Source organism: Ctenopharyngodon idella, chromosome 8, assembly GCF_019924925.1.
Source record: "Ctenopharyngodon idella isolate HZGC_01 chromosome 8, HZGC01, whole genome shotgun sequence".
Lineage (NCBI taxonomy): Eukaryota > Metazoa > Chordata > Actinopteri > Cypriniformes > Xenocyprididae > Ctenopharyngodon > Ctenopharyngodon idella.
Genome location: NC_067227.1, coordinates 26,931,784 through 26,950,162, shown reverse-complemented (window position 1 = coordinate 26,950,162; position 18,379 = coordinate 26,931,784). Strand labels below are relative to the sequence as shown.

The following is an 18,379-nucleotide window of genomic DNA, read 5'->3' as shown; positions in this document are numbered from 1 at the left end:
GACGATTGCAGCCTCTGCACTGCCTCGACAAACGCGGGGCTAGAGCCGCGAGGCCCAGTGGCTTGACTTGTGAAGAGAGCCAGCCAGGAGCGGAGCTTTCTCAGTGAGAAATCAATGCAATGAAAGCATCCAACCTCCTTGAGGGCTGAATGTGCATGCTCCGCTCCCAGACAGATAACACACAGCTCATGACCATCGCCAGGCAGTATAAAATGAGGACATGGAGGGACACACTGTTTGCCATTATTCTGCTTACCTTTTTCTTTCTTTACACACACTGTTATCTTCACACAGCACACAAACAAGTGGCTTCCTGAAGACAAAGAAGCTGATGACGTGTTCTCAGACGGCACACCTTGCGACGTCATCGTACTGCGTCGGCCAATGAATAGTGTGACGTTTCACGTCCCTCACACACCGGGTTCTGCGAGGGTGCATCTCCGTAGTGTCAGTAACTGACACAATGTAGGGTTCCCTCAAAATGGAACTACTTTTTTCACATATTGTTTGTCGCCTAGTATATTAGTATGTGATTTGGGATGTATCCACAGATTTGATCAATTAGTGTTCACTAGATTTCGTATAGGTCATACAAGATTGACTCGTGCATTTCTGCTTAAGATCCCCCTTTCCATTAAAAATATTTTATTGGACTATCCCGCTCTGAATTCAGGTAGACAACATTTTTGTTAGTAAGCTCTCTTAAGGACTTGTTTAGTAAGATTTTACCAGAAAAGGTTTTAGAATTTTTATCATATGTAAATATAAAACATCTTGTATAATCTTTTTTTTATTGTGTTTACGCAACTCTTGTATCAGCCTCAGATGCTGACATGGCATTGAAATCTACTACTACAACTACCACTTTGGATACATCCAGGCCCGGTCCCAAATGGCACCCTAAACCCTCACGGTCTTCCTCTGAGTCCACACTTTCGTGACGTAATGCCACTTTGACTGCCGGGTAAAGTCCTCTGCGTAGCTCTCAGACTTGCGGGCTCAGCTGAAGTGCACATCGAGTACACATAGCGGCCGCAAAGGGAGCGCTCGCGAGCACCCTTCTGAAACCTAAAATGATGAATGGGACACCCTACGGTCTCGTGGACTTAACGGATACACGCACACGGCAGCCATTGTAAGTCCACAAGACCGAAAGTGCATAGAAGTGTGCCATTTAGGATTCAGCCCCAGTGTTTAAATCAGTGAACAAACCTAAATGAGTCATTCTGGCGAACAGAGTCACTGGGATGAATCAAAACCCCCAGCTGTTAAGGCTCTTTATAGTTTGGTAATCGAGCATGAACACATTAGTCATGTCACTCCATGATCTTAGAGTTGAATTGATTCCTGTTGGAATCAAAGATTCAAGACTCCCACCCGGCCTCCCTTAGAAAAGAACGGGCAAGCTTGTATACGTTTGAGGACAGAGACCTATGTGCAAGGGCAACTGTAGAACATCCATCTATTCCCAGTGCATTAGGAGAACCAAGATATATATATTATGTGCGAGAACCCTTTTCAGTTTGTGTATGTAAATCAAGGAGAATTCTTTGTGTCCCACGCTAATGTGGAGACTAGCTCGGCCATAGCATTTGTAATGGGGGATGACAGGTTATTTGTACTGGTGTATCAGCCAGTGATTATTACTTATGTATGCGGTAAGAGAGAGCCATCGAACCATCACAGTGTTTGTGCGTATGCGGCTTTTTCTAGCATGCTCATTTACCTTCTGTCTTTAACATATTCTGTGAATATTGATGAATATGCACAGAATAAAAATTACAAACAGATAGGCAAATGTCTTTTAAATGAGACACAATCACTTTGCTTCAGCAGATCCATCCTTCATTGTGTGGTTTTATATCAGACAGCAAAAATAGATTTTCATACATAATTCATTATTAACACACTCTATTATTTTGTATTTATGTATGTGCATTTATCAGTGCAGTGTTGGATTTCTGCTATGAGTCATACTCAAGCATTTATTACTGTAGGGATTTTAGAAACACGTTTGAATGCTCTAATATCCATGTTACGGTACCTGCGACATGAGACATAGCCCATTGCACAATTGTACTGAGATTGTGACGGTTGACCTTCATGTTACAAGGTGACCTTCGGCTCTCCACTTTCAGCTCAAAAGCAGCACTGAGTGTTTTCTAATTGCTAATTATTTTTGCAGACACATTACTAATTTGGTTTCAACGGTGCACAAATTAGCACCTATGCCAAAGTGAAAACCGTAGGTTTCAGACATATCATATCTCTCAGTTCTCTAGCATTTGTAGAATAACCTTTTTTTTCTTTTTTGGCACAACTGCTAAGCATCATCTTTCTTGTCCCTCCCTTCCCCTTCTGTGAGTTCGTCATGAGGGGTTTACAGGACCTGACCGAGTTTGTTTTTGCTCCTCAGCAAGATTTCTACAAACTGAGCCAAGATATGCCACATCTGGGACTTTAAATTCACACTCTCTATCTTCAATATGCAAGTCACATGCCAGCCTGTTATAAAGCACCATCTGCAATAAGCATGAATAGTTTTAACTTTATAAGTAGATCCTTAAATAACAAGAAAAGGTCCTGTTTTGAACAATGTAGTATAGTACACTACATTTTTGAGTTAGCTGTTCGTTTAAGGCTGGTATTTGTATACGGTTCAATGCTGTAATAAAGTAAAATAACCTGCCAAATGAAACACTTTGTTTTGTGTGCAGAGTGGGCTATACGTTGTGACGACAGGAACATTTTAAAACCAAGAATGATTTTCATGACGCACATTTTTCTGACAGAACTCCTGAGGAGGCAGAACAGTTAAAATATGAGTATATCTCAGCACCAACTGGTCACGTACATGCTCCCATGATGCTTTTTTTTTTTCATTGTTTCCATAGTCAGTGCTGCAGCAAAGCTTTGATGATGGTGGTTTTTGTGCGGTTTTTTTTCTGTTAGAATAGATACTTTTTTCCTGACTAAACATTTTTCTTCCTTTTCTTTACCAGCATTCAAAATGTTTTTTTTTTTTCTTTGTGGATATAACAAAGAGAAGCACAATTAGATGATATGTATATTGGGTTTATGATTAATAATATTACATTTTCATATGGATTAGTTCAATTACTTTACACAAATGTGTTTTCTCTAGCAGTGATTGTTGTCTATTGGTTACAAAAACCTAGTTTATCTGAAATTAGATCTGTGAATTTTATCCTGCAAGCTAAAATGTATAATAATTTATATGGTAATAAATAATATAATTATTTATATGCTAATAGGCTACCATTTCTTATAATAATATTTTAAGGTGTTGTTTAAACAAGTGAACACAATAAAATCACACATTATAAAATCATTAATTATTTTGTTTCATAATTGCTTTATCGTAAATTTTGTTGAACATTTAATGGCAAGTTCAACTCGAGAACCGAATCATTGCGATTCGTTCGAAACAAATCATTTAGTCCTACTTTCTGAACTGGGTCAATCAATTCACCGAAAAGATTTGAATCAAAAGAATTACTCATTTTTGAATCAAACCTTGCTACTTTTCACATGAACGCCACAGGAGAGCTGGTGCAGGATCTTCGGCAAATAACTTTATATTTAAGACTTTTCTTTACACAAAACTGTCATAAGGCTTCTGGCATGAGTCTTGTGGACTGCTTTTATGGTGTGTTAATGGTGACAATTTTGGAGCTTGACATCTTCAGTCCTTATTCACCTTCTTTCATGAAACACAAGACATATAATGAAAGAAAGTCATACAGATTTAGAACAACGGTGGTGAGTAAATAATGTCAGAATATAAAACGTTCGTTTAACTATTCCTTTAAGGTAATATGGCTATACAGAAAGTGACTTCAAAAAATATTCACAGGAGTAAAAACCTGTGACAACTAGCCCCGGTGTTCTGTAACTTCTCTGCAGTTATTTCTTCATCTTATCTTTTTACGAACTCACTATGCCTTTTCTCTTTCTCATACATCCTCCGCTTCGCTCTCTCTCTCTCTTCTCAGCGCGCTCTCTCTCATTGTTAAATCTCAGCAGTACTGAGAGAGTGACAGATCAGTGAACGCGGTGCGCAGAGAATTTAACGAAAACGTCACAACTGAGGCGCGCGCGAGAGAGAGAGAGAGTAGTGAGAGGGAGGGAGAGTGTGAGAGGAGGACAGAGAACGAGGATATATTGATACAAAACGACGGTGGTTTCTCTTCAGTGTGTGTGAGAGAGACCATGAGTGGAGACAAGATGGAGTGCTGGAACAGATGAAGACTGTCATTGGGTGAGTGTGTATGTGTGAATATGTGCCTGACTGCCTTTGTTTTCGTCCACTTGATAATGCGTATCAGCTTGACCACCTGTTAGTGTGTGTGTGTCTGTGTCCACATGCACATGCACACATCTGCGTGTGTGCTAGTGAATACATGTTGCCTGCAGGTGTATTTTCTTGTGAGTATACATTTGAACGCATTTCTGTGTATATATAAGTCATTATGCACCGTTTGTCTGCACTTCTGCTTAACTCTGAAAATGATGTGTCTCTGTGCTTGCCAACATGTGTATGTTATGCAGCTTGACAGGCTTTGTGTGCACGTGACAGTGTTTTTGTATCTTACTAGCCTCACTGTGTTGAAATAACTGTCTTGCTACACATCTGTATGTGCAAAGCACAAATGTTATTGTTCATTTGTGCTCTTCAGTTTTGGTCAAATAATTGAAGAGGCAAAGTAAAACTGTGTAGTGCGTTGTGTTTGATATTTTAGACTTAAAATAACATTCACTAGCGTGGCATTACCAGCACTCACAAAAAACAGAAGAAAAAAAAAAAACTTTTTCTCGACTTATAACAGTGCCATTTTATCTCACTTGCTCTATTTTTGGCTTGTTAGACAGTCTAGTTCATGAGACAAGAATCTTATGAACTACAGGGAAAGATGTGAAAAACAGGTTGAAAGAGAATGTGTGAGACAGAGATAGATCGCACTGAAGAGGACTTGTATGAAACAGACACTATATCTCTGTCCTAAGGGAAGTAGTGTAATCAAAACAGCCGCATTACTGGTAATGAAAGATATTATCGGCAGAAAGACTGTCACACATCTTTATCTGTCTGGATCAGGGGCTTTGGGGCATTCTTCTGTTTCACTTGTGTCACATCAAATGTTTAATTTCAGTTTTGCTTAAGACAAAAATTGCCACCACAAAATTGGTTGGAATTGTTTAAGATAAGAGAACATATTTTGAATATAAGACATAGTTAACCAAAAAATTATTTACTCACCCTCATGTCTTTCCAAACCTGTACATTTGTTTTTGCAGAACATAAAAAAGATATTTAGCAGACTGTCCAAGCTGCTTTTTTCCACACTGAAATTATATGGAAATATTATTATTATTATTATTATTTTTTTTTTTACATTTATTTTAAAGGGAATTAATATTAAAATATATATAATATATAAAATATTTCTGGTTATTAATTAAGGGTAATTTACTATTTTTCTTAATTTTATTTTTAAGAGTTTAATTTACATTTATTTTAAGGGAACAGGGAAATTAACCATTTTTCAGTCATTTTACATTTTTTAATTAATTAATTTTTTACATTCATTTTAAGGGAAGATAGGAATTAATCATTTTTGGCTCTTTTTTTTTTTATTTATTCTTTTTTTTTTTTTTTTTTTTTAGGTTTTATTTTTCTTAACCATTTATTCTTTATGCTTTAAGCATAAAGCTCACTTAATTTGATTTAAATTATTCTGAAAACAAGAAAAATTATTTGTTGATGGGTAAAGAAAAGTACTATTTTACGTTTAAATACTTAAACGTAAAAAAAAATGAAAAAATTAATTAAAGAAAATATACCTTAAAACAAATAATTTTGCTTCTGAAGTAAGTTTTAAGGATCTGTTTTAAAGGATGTTTATGTATTTTTATAAGACACATAGACAAAAAATTATAACATTATATTATATCCAATAATATAATATTATAATATTATATTATATCCAATATTTTATATATATATATATATATATATATATATATATATATATATATATTATTATTATTATTATTATTATTATTATTATTATTATTTTTTATTTTTTTTTATTTTATTTTTTTTTTTTTTTTGCATTAAAGAGTTATAACATGGTTTTTAATTATAAAAAAAGTTATGTTGTTTCAAAAGTTCTCTGTCTCTCATAATCTCCACAGTTCTTTCCAGTGGTCCCGATGAGCGTCTCCAAACCACCTCCGCCCCATTCCCATTTCCCCCCCAGCAACCCTACCTCCCATCTCCCCCTGCCTCCATCCTCCTCTTCCTCCCTCTCTCCCTCCACCCCTCCCTCTGCCGCGGGTCCCCCCAGTCCCGCTGTGCCTCCCCCTCCCTCCCCGGTGAAGATCTCTATGCAGGAGCACTTTGCCATCAATGTGTGCCCTGGCCCCATCCTCCCCATCCCACAGATCTCAGACTTCTTCCCTCGTTTCCACGACTTCCCCATCACCCCCCTTCCACCCCGGGAGAAGCAGATTCTAAAGGACAAAGACAAGGACGGAGACGTGGACGGAGAGAAAGACCGCAAGAGGGAGAGAGAGCAAGAAGAGAATGGAGAGTTTGTCGACTCGGATGACGATGACAGTGAGTTTGCCTCGTGGCTAGTGACTGTTTCACGTTTGTATCCCTCAGCACGTGTATTTTACGCTCCACTCTTCTTCTAAGTAATCATTTTGCAGAAGCTAACTGACATCTCTCTGGAACGACCTGAGGGTTAAGTACTTTTCTCAAGGACACAGTGGTAATATTACGCGGAGGAGTCCTTGTGGGCTTCGAACCTACAACCTGTGTCATTACTAGCCCAAATCTTTAACCACTAGACCACATCAGCCCAATCACTTTCTTTTTTTGCATACTGTACAAGCATGCTTCTCTATTACACAACTCCCCACATACATGAATCCATTGACATTTCCTGTTTTAGATTCCCTTTGTTTGATTGACTGATTTTATTCACCAGTAAGCAGCCAATGAGGCATGAGCACTTCCCAGCGGCCTGGACCTGCATCTCACACTGTTCAGTATTGATTGCTTTGTGTGTTGTTGGCCGGATTGGCGCGAGTGTGTGTGATAACTGAGGTACGCGATCGGAGTGTTAAATAGTTCATTAGTCTCTGTAATGGTGCATAAACACTACAAGCCCTCTGTATGTGCACAGCCCTGATTAGGTCGTTACAGGCAAGACTGATTCCCAGCTAAGTCGTTTGGGTTATTATTGGCTGCTATTTTTGCTAATGTGCGAGCAAAACATTAAGTTATTCATTGTTTCTTTCAGCCTACCTGGGAACTCTGGAGTTCAGCCTGCTATTTGACCAAGAAAATAACTGCTTGCACTGCACCATCCACAAGGCCAAGGTAGGTTTACACACACACAAACACTACTGTTTGTTCAACTATAGGCATTTTTGGGATTGTGAACTTTTGAAAATAAACTCTCTTAAAGCACATTATCCAAACTTTCACTCGTTCTCTTTATAATGTATAAAAGCTGACATTTCTGTTATTTTCCTCCAAAACTAATGAACAATTTTGCCGCATCTTAAGTGATGTATGTTTTTAATAATATTTGATGTTGGAAATGACATTTTAAACATTTTTGAAAATAAAATAACAGACTGCAGTCTTGCTATGGCATTATAAATAATATTTTTGTACGCTTTGCATCATTTGAAAAATTACAGCTTGATTGGAAATGACACACAATAAAAATAATCTGATCACAAATCATATTTACTTTAATTTTTCTTCACAAAACAAACAAGTGCTTTTGAAAAAACCTCAAGAGAAATAAGCAGAAAAGTGTTTATTGTGGTTAATGTATATTTTTAGTCTTGGTCTGGGACAAGAGTAGAATAATAAAATAAGAGGAGAATAATAAATAATAAAACAAAAAGAAAAAAAGTTTAAATCAACCACTGGAACATAAAATTGCCTAAAGTTGAAGAAACCCTTTTGCAAAATTGATGTTTTGTGGCTTTTAGTCCCTGTCTATTAGCTTTGCTAGGGTACATTGTAAATTTGAAATATTTACAAGTTGTACAAATTTTTTTCAATATGCTAATATTATGTCAGATAAATGAGTGTGTGTATGTGTGTGTGTGTGTGTGTATATATATATATATATATATATATATATATATATATATATAGTCAAAAAATTATTCAGACTCTTTCGATATTTTTGATATATTTTTACTAGTGGGTGCAGGACACTATTTTGCTATCCTCACTTACATAAATGAACCATAAAGTAAACTGTGACATGTTATACCCAAAAATTCTTCATACAGTGGACTAACAGTAAAATTTATAAAAATTTGGGACCAAAAATTATTGAATTGAATTGAATGAATATATATATATATATATATATGTATGTGTATATATATGTATGTATGTACTGTATGTGCATATATATGTGTATGTATATGTTTTTTATTATTGATGACTCATTGCAACCATTTGCAAAATATTGTCCAATAAAACGCTTTAATGAGTATGTCTATACCACTAGTATTTAAACAGTGAATTCACTAAACACAAAATGTACTTGCATATAATGTGCCAAATGAAAATAAAACATTAAACATTTTATTTCATAGTTTATCTTCAGCAAGCAAAAAACAAACAAATAAGCAAAAAACCTGTTAAGTTAAACAGTCTTGACTCTAATGTCACACATGTTCGAGGATTTGCCTCTGGTCCAGACAGAGAACCGTGAACCCTAAAGTGTGCATATTACTGGAAGGATATGATCTATCAACCTCTTAGCCCATCAGGACATGTGTGCACATCTTATGTGACATGAAGTCTGTGTGCTTTTGTGTGTTTGTTTGTGCCCACAGGGACTGAAGGCCATGGACTCCAATGGACTGGCTGATCCATATGTGAAACTCCACCTCCTGCCTGGAGCAAGCAAGGTCACTGCAACCTTCTCGCACGCACACAGCATGGTTCAACTCTCGCAGCACCATCAGCACAAGTTGCGATTCCCTGACACACACACACACACGTCAACACGTTCATTGCACAAAACACACAGGCGTTATGTTTGCATGCATCGCCGGCAGGGCCGCCCGTGAGCACTGAAGCTGTTCATGCAGAGAACATGTGGTGGAAACGGGTGGATTCAGTGAGCGCTTCAGCACTGAATTATTCTCTCTTTCATTTCCTCTGCATGTAACGAAGGCATCTAATCTGTTCAAAGGAGGACAGGCTGAGACAGGAGAAGCCAGAAGCGTCCTGTCTTCTCTCCAGCGGTTTTTACTCTTCTCTATCCTCCCGTGCTCTCGGCCAAATCTCTGCCGCTATCTCTCTGTCTGTCGCCACATGACCCACTTTGACCTTGGAATACCAACACAGCGTTGAGTGCAGGATGGGAGGGAGGGATGGAAAAAAGAGAGAGACAGATGAGGGGGGACAGCAGCAGGTGGTTGTCATGGAAACAGCACAGATTGTTACACGACTCACGTCAACAGAGTGGCGTATATGTACGAGAGGGAAAGAGAAAGCGAGAAGCGTCACGTCTTGCGTATGCTTCCACGCGCCAGCCTGGTAAATATCGACCGCGAGGATTATACAGACACCTCTGGGCTTTTAAAAGGTGTGCGAGTCAGAGTTGATGGACGTGTATGCGTACGCCCACCCCTCAGACGTACACCCTTATGCTAGTACGTGGGTGTGCAGGCATTAAAAGAGCGCTCTCCTTTTGTCCTTTTACACGCTTCATGGTTTCATATTCATCCACATGCGACCTATTAAAGGAATAGTTTCTGAACAGTTTGTCCTTTACTCACCCTCGTGTCTTGCCGTATGACTTTCCTTCTTCTTTGGAAGATGAAAAGATCTGTTTTGTCCATACAATGAAAGTGAATGGTGACCATGACTGCTTAGCAAGTTAAATTTCAGTCTGTTTCTCACATAAAGTTGTAGGCAGTTAGGCATTTAGGCAGTTGTGGCCTAATGGTTAGAGAGTTGGACTTGTAATCTAAAGGTCATGGGTTCGAGTCTCAGTACCAGCAGGAAATGAGGGAAATAGGTGGGGGAGTGAATGAAAAGCGCTCTCTTCCACTCTCATTACCCACAACTGAGGTGCCCTTGAGCAAGGCACCTAACCCCCAATCACTCCCCGGGCACAGTGTGTGTGTTCAGTACTCACTGCTGTGTGTGCACTTGAATGGGTGAAATGCAGAGCACAATTTTAGAGTATGGGACACCATACTTGGCTACACTTTCACTTTTTTATGATGTTTAAAGGGGACATATCATGAAAATCTGACTTTTTCAGATGTTTAAGTGCTATAATCGAGTCCCTGGTGCATCTACCAATCCAGCAAACGTGAAAAAGGACAACCCAGTAACTGTTTTGGCAAGCTTTTCTTTGCAAGCATTTGAAGAAACGAGCCACTCAGATTTCGCTCCTTTTGTGACGTAGGAAGGGGATCTTGTTATAATATTACCACCCCTTAATCTGCACGTTTACCCACGGCACCGTCATTTTTGTTTTCGCAAGCGACAACAGTGTACCAGTTTTAACGTCATGGCAAAAGTTTGAGCAAAGCATGCTAACTGTTCTGTCGTTGGCTGCACAGACGAGCACAGAACACTATTTAGAGTCTCATTAGCTTGATAGCCTGCAAGTTGACCCTGGCAAGCTCGATTGCTAAAAAAGGAGCATTTCTGTCCGAGCGAAATTTTGGAAAAAATATTAGACCATTCACAGCATTTGATAGCAATCATAAACGTTAGCCTGGTGTATGTTGGCACAAACAGGTACTCTATTTATAGTGGGCGTCCATATGGTTTTGCACAAAAGATTAACATGACGGCACATGCTATTCGATGAGTTGAATCAACTCCACAGCAACTACATAAATTTATCCACTAACCGTTCAGAAACGTCCAGTTGGATTCTAAAAGTTGTAACTTCTTCCTGAGTCTCTCCCTCAATGTCCGACTCCGGTTTGAACAATGTAAGGCTGAACACCGTTACTGACAATCGTCATTTTGGCTGCATGAGATTCTCCAGCTTTGTTGTTGTTGAGCAACCGAAGTGCGAGCTGTTAAAGCTCCACCCTCTTTTGGAAAGCGGGCAGCTCATCTGCATTTAAAGGGACACATACAAAAACTGTGTGTTTTTGCTCACACCCAAATAGGGGCAAATTGACAAGCTATAATAAATGATCTGTGGGGTATTTTGAGCTGAAACTTCACAGACACACTCTGGGGACACCAGAGACTTATATTACATCTTGTGAAAAGGGGCATAATAGCTCCCCGTTAAGAGAGCTTGACGCATTGCTGTTAAGGGTCCTTTCACAGTCGCAGTTCAGTTTGAAATGGGGCACGGTTCGCATGAAAAATTGGTAATGTGAAAACTGTCATGCGGATCTGGGCGCACATAGGGGTACCAAACGCGATACTACCTGTATGAGGTGATCTGAGTTCAGCTGCGCTGGAGTTGTGAATGTAAAAGCAAACTGGACTGGTGCAACCTTGTGCGTACTTGTTCAGGAAGAAACATGGGCATAAATTTTAGCCGATGACGACGTCATTAGTTAAAAAAAACGCATGTAAGGGATGACAGTGGTGATGATTTACCTTGGATACGAGTGAGAGTGAAGGTGCAGTGTAATTGCGTGTAGTGAGTGCTTGAATGGTCTTTTGCAAGCAGAGGAAAGCCGCCTTCATGTGACGCACATACAGTAAACCTAAGTGTCGCTCACTCTGCCGCATAATAGCACCAAATTAATAAACACAATATATTGACCTGCGTCCTGTTTTCTGTCTTGTGCCTTGCATGTTTGTGATGATGTAAGATGAGCGCAAATGCATCAGGGTTCGATAGAATCAAATTGAGTGTGAAACAGTCGCAGAGCCAGGATATTTTCATGGCAGGCAGGGGCCAGAAACCAGTCTGTTAAAGTATTGGTCTGTTTTAGTGCCCACAACACAACTGAATACAAATAACTGTACTTAGTGGTGTTATAGATCAAGTAATAGGCCTGCTGGGTGCACTGTCTTATTCCTCACATCCAGGCATATTAATAAAAAAAAAGTTCAGTCAGTTCTTCAACAATTTTCAGTTAGACTGTAAGGTCTTTCAAAACCTTGCAACTAAAAATTTAATATTTAATGTTTAACATTCTACTAGTTGTCAAGATAAATTAATTGCAACAGTTCTATCAAAACGAAATTGAACTCAGAATGAAGGAAAAAATATGTTCTCTTTTGAATTCTCATTTCCAAGAATGTGAATGACAAGGGCGGCAGCTGGCAGCACATAAATACCGTAATGTAAAATTAATAATTTTATGCACATTTAAATGTGATCCATTTCCATTTGTACTTTTCCAACTAACACAAAATCTCACATTACAGCATATTTTTGTCAATACATTTTAGAGATATGTTCTTAAATATGATGCAGATACAGTATAACAAATGCATACATGCATGCAAAGTCTTTAATCATCTCCTTATTTTATCATGTTGTATTAACCCAACTGTTCCACTATCTCATATCTACTGTTCGCCGTTCACTGTTCATCTACTAAAGCTCCCTCGGCACCTGTGCTTTTTCCGCTCTTGTTTGACTTGCGCCAGGTACTAAGGCGAATTTGGTGTGTGCGCCTGGAAAGAAAATAGACGGTTCTGCATCTAAATAAACTTAGTTCTTGTCGAGAAAAAAGAGACAGAAATGGCAATTGTGAATGGGGTGGCCAAGCTTAGGTCAATGGTGTCCACGGCCACCCCTTATCTCTGCCCCTGGTGTGAAACCAGACCAGCGCTGCAGGGGGCGCCGGGAACAATTGCATTCGGACTTGGAAAGCAGCAAACATGCCCAATGTGAAAGCCCCTTAAAACTAAAATGTTTTAAGTAATTAAAAAAATAAATAAATAAATAAATAAAATATAATGTTAGATGAAATTGAAATACTGAAACTAAACCTGAAATAAAAATTAAAGCTAAAAATACATATTAAAAAAACGAATCAAAATGAACATAAAATTACTAAAACTTAAACTAAAATGAAAACTGAAAATTAAAGCTAAATCAGTATAATAATTAATACTACAATAGCCATCTACTTTCATTGTATGGAAAAAAGCATCCTAAACATTCATCAAAACATCTCCTTTTATGTTCCACAGAAGAAAGTCACACAGCTACAGGACAAAATGGTGGTGAATCATTTTTGAATGAACTATCCCTTTAACGAACTTCCTCTCGTGCAGGGACTCCATCAGCATCCCATAAAAAGTGCAGGAAGCAGAATGAAAAAAAAAGCGAGAGGGAGGGAGAGATTGTGGGGCTGGAGAGTGGACCCTTCTTAGTCGAGTGTGTGTGTGTCATCATCACACAGCATGGAGAATGAGATATCTGAGTCACACACACTCTCCCAAGCTGCTGCTCTGGGAATCTCACTGCTCTGGGCCAGATGGAGGGAGGAAAGAGAGAGAGAGAAAAGGGGGATGAAAGAAGTGGAAGATGAGGATGAAATATTTAGAATAAAATGCGATAGCACCAGTTTTGGCAGGAGGAGAGAGAGATAGGTGAAACCATATGCTGTTGCAAAGACGAGATGTGGGTGAGGAAGTTGGAGAGAAAATAGATGGAAAACTAGCAGGAGTATTTAGCCATTGTTTTGTCAATTTGATGAACGCTTGAAGGGCAAAACCAGATCATGAGTGATTAACCAATAATTTGTTTTTATGGCTAACACAGTATTTACTGTCTAAAGTACCAGGTTTTAAGTCCAGTGAACATCACTGAAGCTTAAAGTCAACATGAAAATACTGTTTACCTGATTTACTTTCTTAATGCACATTTCTAGTTTTATTGTGAATAATTAATTAATGCACATTATTCCAAAGTAGAAATAAAGCTGTGAAATTTGGGGTCAGTGAAACGGCTTCTCGAACAAGAAAAAATGAGGGGCAGGACTTGATTTTGTCCATCGGGAATTGATTGGATCATTGGATTCTTGTGGTTTGCTGTGATGTCATGTGAGTGACGGGTTGTCCTGCCGTTGCGCCATTAAACACGTCATCAGAGAAGAGAAAAAAAGTTTGCTGCAAGATTATGAGGAACATGAATTTAAAAAAAATGATGTGCACAGATAAATAAGTAAGCAATAAGGTACGAGAGGCTGTGCTGTTTCGTGAATAAGTCACGGCTGAAGGGCATTGTTAGGCGCGAAGCAGAGTGCCTGCAACCCCTTCGGCCGTGACTTATTCACGATACAGCACAGCCTTGAGTACCTTATTGCTTTTATAAAACGGTTACCACACAATACAAATATTAAAGCCAGAAATATGCAACTTTCATGAAGTTAACTTTCAGTAAAAGTCTGCCTTCCACCGGAATAAATAGTCCCTGACCGCAGCGAAGACTTTTACATTGAAAAGCCTGAACTGTTGTGATCACAGAACAAGACGCAACTGACAAATGCTTTGAGCGACTGTCAGTCACGGGAAAATCCCTTAACTGTTAAAAGGACAAGATAATACATCGGACGTTTAAACAGATTTTTTATTATGAACATAGGACTGACCTGAAGGAAAATGCTAAATCTGAATGCAGGTAATAAACTCGCTCACTCAATCTCTTTCTCACAACACTCTTCTACATAATACAGTAAGCTTCAATGAACAATATCAATTGAGAACATACAGTTTACGTTGCTAAGAGTGGTTGCTAAGGGTGTTGTGTAGTGATACACAGAACCGTTGGGTGAAGCGATCATAGCCGTGTTTTATCGTGAATAAAACACAGCTATTGACCAATCAGAATCAAGGACAGGAACTAACCGTTTTATAATTTATAATAAATACTGCAATAAAAAATAAGATCAATTTTGATTTCATGGTGACTTTAAATTGAACAAAAGTAACAGTAAAGACATTTATAATGTTACAAAAGATTTCTATCCGTAAAATATGCTGATCTTTTGAACTTTCAATTCATAAAGAATCCTGAAAAAAAAAAAAAAAAAAAAAAATTCACAAAAATATTAAGCAGCACAGCTGTTTTCAACATTCAGCTTTTCCATAACATGAATAATTTGTTAAAAATATATAAATAGAAAACAGTTATTTAAAAATGTAATAATATTTCACAATTTTACTGTATTTTTATTAAATAAATGCAAGCTTAAGAAACTTCTTTCAAAAACATAAAAAAAAAAAAAAATGTTAAAGACTCCAAACTTTTGAACAGTATATGATATTATGGTTTTTTTTTTTATTGATTTGAATGGTACGCCATCACTGTACCACTGTACTTCCACAGTACGATCCGTTTCGATTAAATCAGTTGTGGTTTGAATGGTGCATCTCTTCCTCATTCAAGTCCCAGTAGCTATTTGCTCAGTTGGTGCTGTTTTAATGAATTGTTACATGTATTTTTGCTGATGTCTGTTGGAATTAAAGTGTGTTTATTCATTTGCCGAGCATCCTCAGGGGGCGAGAGAGAGGATAGCCAAGCTTGGCTGGTTCCAGCTTCAAATGCAGCAGTGCAGAGAGTAGAACAGAGCGAGCGAGAGAGAAATGAAATATGCAGAGAAGCAACATGTTCTTCAGGCAATGAATGACGTGGACTCGCTCTGTCAGGAGAGCGAGCGTGCGAGAGAGTCTCCGGTTTGGGAGATTGTGTTTGAGTCTTCACAGCCAGAGCGTTTCTTTGATTTAACACTAATTTGCTAAACGAGCTGTTGGAGGGTAATTGCCCAGTTTGGGGAGTTTAGTGTGCATGTCAGGGTATTTGAAGTGCATGAGTATGGGTTGAGAGCAGATTTTTAGGGAAGAAACAGAGGGGGTGATGTTTGTGTCTGTTTGTGTCTGGGGGTGGGTCAGATTTGGCCTACGTTATGGAGCAAACGTCCCCACAAGCAGCGGCATAATTTTTGAGGGTGTACTGGCTCACTCTGTGTCTAGGCTGGATATGACATGACTGAAGGGGGAAAAACACTTTTTTAACTTGCTTTGTAGTGCTTTGTGTAAGATGAGTTCAGTGGTACAGTTTTTATGTAGCGTGAAAGGGGACTCTGTTGTTGTTTTTTTAATATACTACGCAAAAATTTCAACTGACCTTGACAGCCAGTGATCATCATGCATTTTCGTTTGTAGGGAAAAGAGCAGTTTTGACACTTTATTCTACAGGAAAAAGTCATGCATGTTTGGAGAAATATGGGTGTGCATGAATGACTACAGAATTTTTGACTTGATTGAACTGGCAAAATTTAAACAAAACAAAACTTTTTTTTTAACTTAAAATAATACATACAAAACATACAACTTAAAGGGTTAGTTCACCCAAAAATGAAAATTCAGTCATATATTACTCATGTCGTTCCACACCCGTAAGACCTTCGTTCATCTTCTGAACACAAATTAAGATATTTTTGATAAAATCCGATGGCTCAGTGGACCTGCATTGCCAGCAAGATAATTAACACTTTCAATGCCCAGAAAGGTATAACATATTTAAAACAGTTCATGTGACTACAGTGGTTCAACCTTAATGTTATGAAGCGACGAGAATACTTTTTGCTCAAAAAACCCCCAAAAATAATGACTTTATTCAACAATATCTAGTGATGGGCGCTGATTCGAAACAAAAGATTCGTAAAGCTTCGAAGATTCATGAATCAGTTTTTTGAAAACGCCCACCACTAGATATCGTTGAATAAAGTCGCTATTTTGTTTTTTTTTTGGCGCACAAAAAGTATTCTTGTCGCTTTATAATATTAAGGTTGAACCACTGTAGTCACATGAACTGTTTTAAATACGTCTTTAGTAGCTTTCTGGGCATCTGAATGTGTTAATTATCTTGCTGGCGATGCAGGCCTCACTGAGACATCAGATTTCATCAAAAATATCTTAATTTGTGTTCTGAAGATGAACGAAGGTCTTACAGGCGTAGAACGACATAAGGGCAAGTAATAAATGACATTATTTTCATTTTTGTGTGAACTAACCCATGAAGAATGTAAAAGGTTATTTTAGGGTTTAGGTTAGTCTTATTTAAAAGTAGAAGTTTATTGTCCTCATTTAGATACTGTAGGTAAACAAGTGTATGTTTGTGAGTATTGGGGAGCAGATTTTAGGGTAAGGCACAGAAGGGGTGATGATTTTGTGTGTGTGTAAGACAGAGAGGAGGTGAGCTGGGGAAAGCCTCCTGTCCTCTATCTCCTCTGCAAAGTAGGTGAGCAGATGTCTGCCTTTCACCTGAGGGAGTAGAGATAAATGATGTTTCCTCTCCTGTCCTCCCTGACTGACTCTCTCTCTTCATCTCTTCCACTGTCATCTCTACCCAGATGCATCATGCTCATTCAAACTGGGGGCATGTGCCCTCTTAGATTTTTGATCCAAGTAGATTTTAAATCCAACTTCTATAAAATTTTTGTAGTAAATTATTATTATTTTTGAATTATTGCAGATAAAAATAATGTCTGAAACACTAACACATTCACATCTAAATTTGGATAGTCCAGCTGAGTTGCACCTGAGTCTCACACTTACATAGAGAACTAAGGAGCTAAAAAGTGGTTTTATTTTCTGCATCTTATCTCACCTTGGCCACAAAGTCAGCCAGGACTGAAAAAGGTGCAACACCACTGTGTCAGACTATTTATGCAGTTAGTTGTGTGTAGCTGGATACTTCTCTAACATTTTGCCTCCTAAGTTTCTCTTTGTCCATTCTGTATTTAAATATAATTTCAGAAATTTTTTTGTTTTAGTTAAACTCATGGTCCAAAATGACATTTTTTAGTGACAGATGTATTGAGAAAATTTACCAGCCATAATTTCTTTTTTATCCAGAATGACATATTTATTATAATGCATTTTATTTATTTTTTTAATTATATTTTATTTATTTTTTATTTACATTAATTCATGTTTGTTTTTATATTTATATTTTATGTATTTATGTTTATGTTGTTTTTTGCCCATTTGAGACTGAGATTTATTTATTTATTTATTTTTTTATACGAGTAGTGATGAACCATTCTCATTATGTGTCCTAACCTGGTGCAATGTGATGAGATTCCTGTGACAAAAAAAATAGTCTGTTCTCACTGAACATGAAAGTGTAGTGCAAAATCACAGCCAGTCAGAACATATTTGATGTTTAGTGTGCAGTTATGTGCAAATCTGTATTTATAAATATTTGTTCATACAAGATCAACATGGATCCTCTAGCGCAACCTGGGATTGAGTGCTTTTTTCAAAGACACAATGGTGATGAATCATGGGTTGCAAATTGTAGAAACTGAACCGACCTTTCAGTTACTAGCCCAGAGCCTTAAAGGGTTA

At 37.9% G+C, this 18,379-nt stretch overlaps 1 protein-coding gene across 1 annotated transcript in view; it reads left to right on the top strand.

Moving 5' to 3' along the window:
- Positions 1-4,042: 4,042 nt before the first annotated feature.
- Positions 4,043-18,379, top strand: part of doc2d (double C2-like domains, delta) — a 46,258-nt gene continuing 31,921 nt past the window's right edge. The window contains exons 1-4 of the mRNA XM_051903310.1: positions 4,043-4,282; positions 6,220-6,643; positions 7,335-7,414; positions 8,905-8,979. Coding sequence (XP_051759270.1) covers positions 6,238-6,643; positions 7,335-7,414; positions 8,905-8,979 — 561 coding nt within the window. The 5' untranslated portion in view covers positions 4,043-4,282; positions 6,220-6,237. The remainder of the gene's footprint in view (positions 4,283-6,219; positions 6,644-7,334; positions 7,415-8,904; positions 8,980-18,379) is intronic.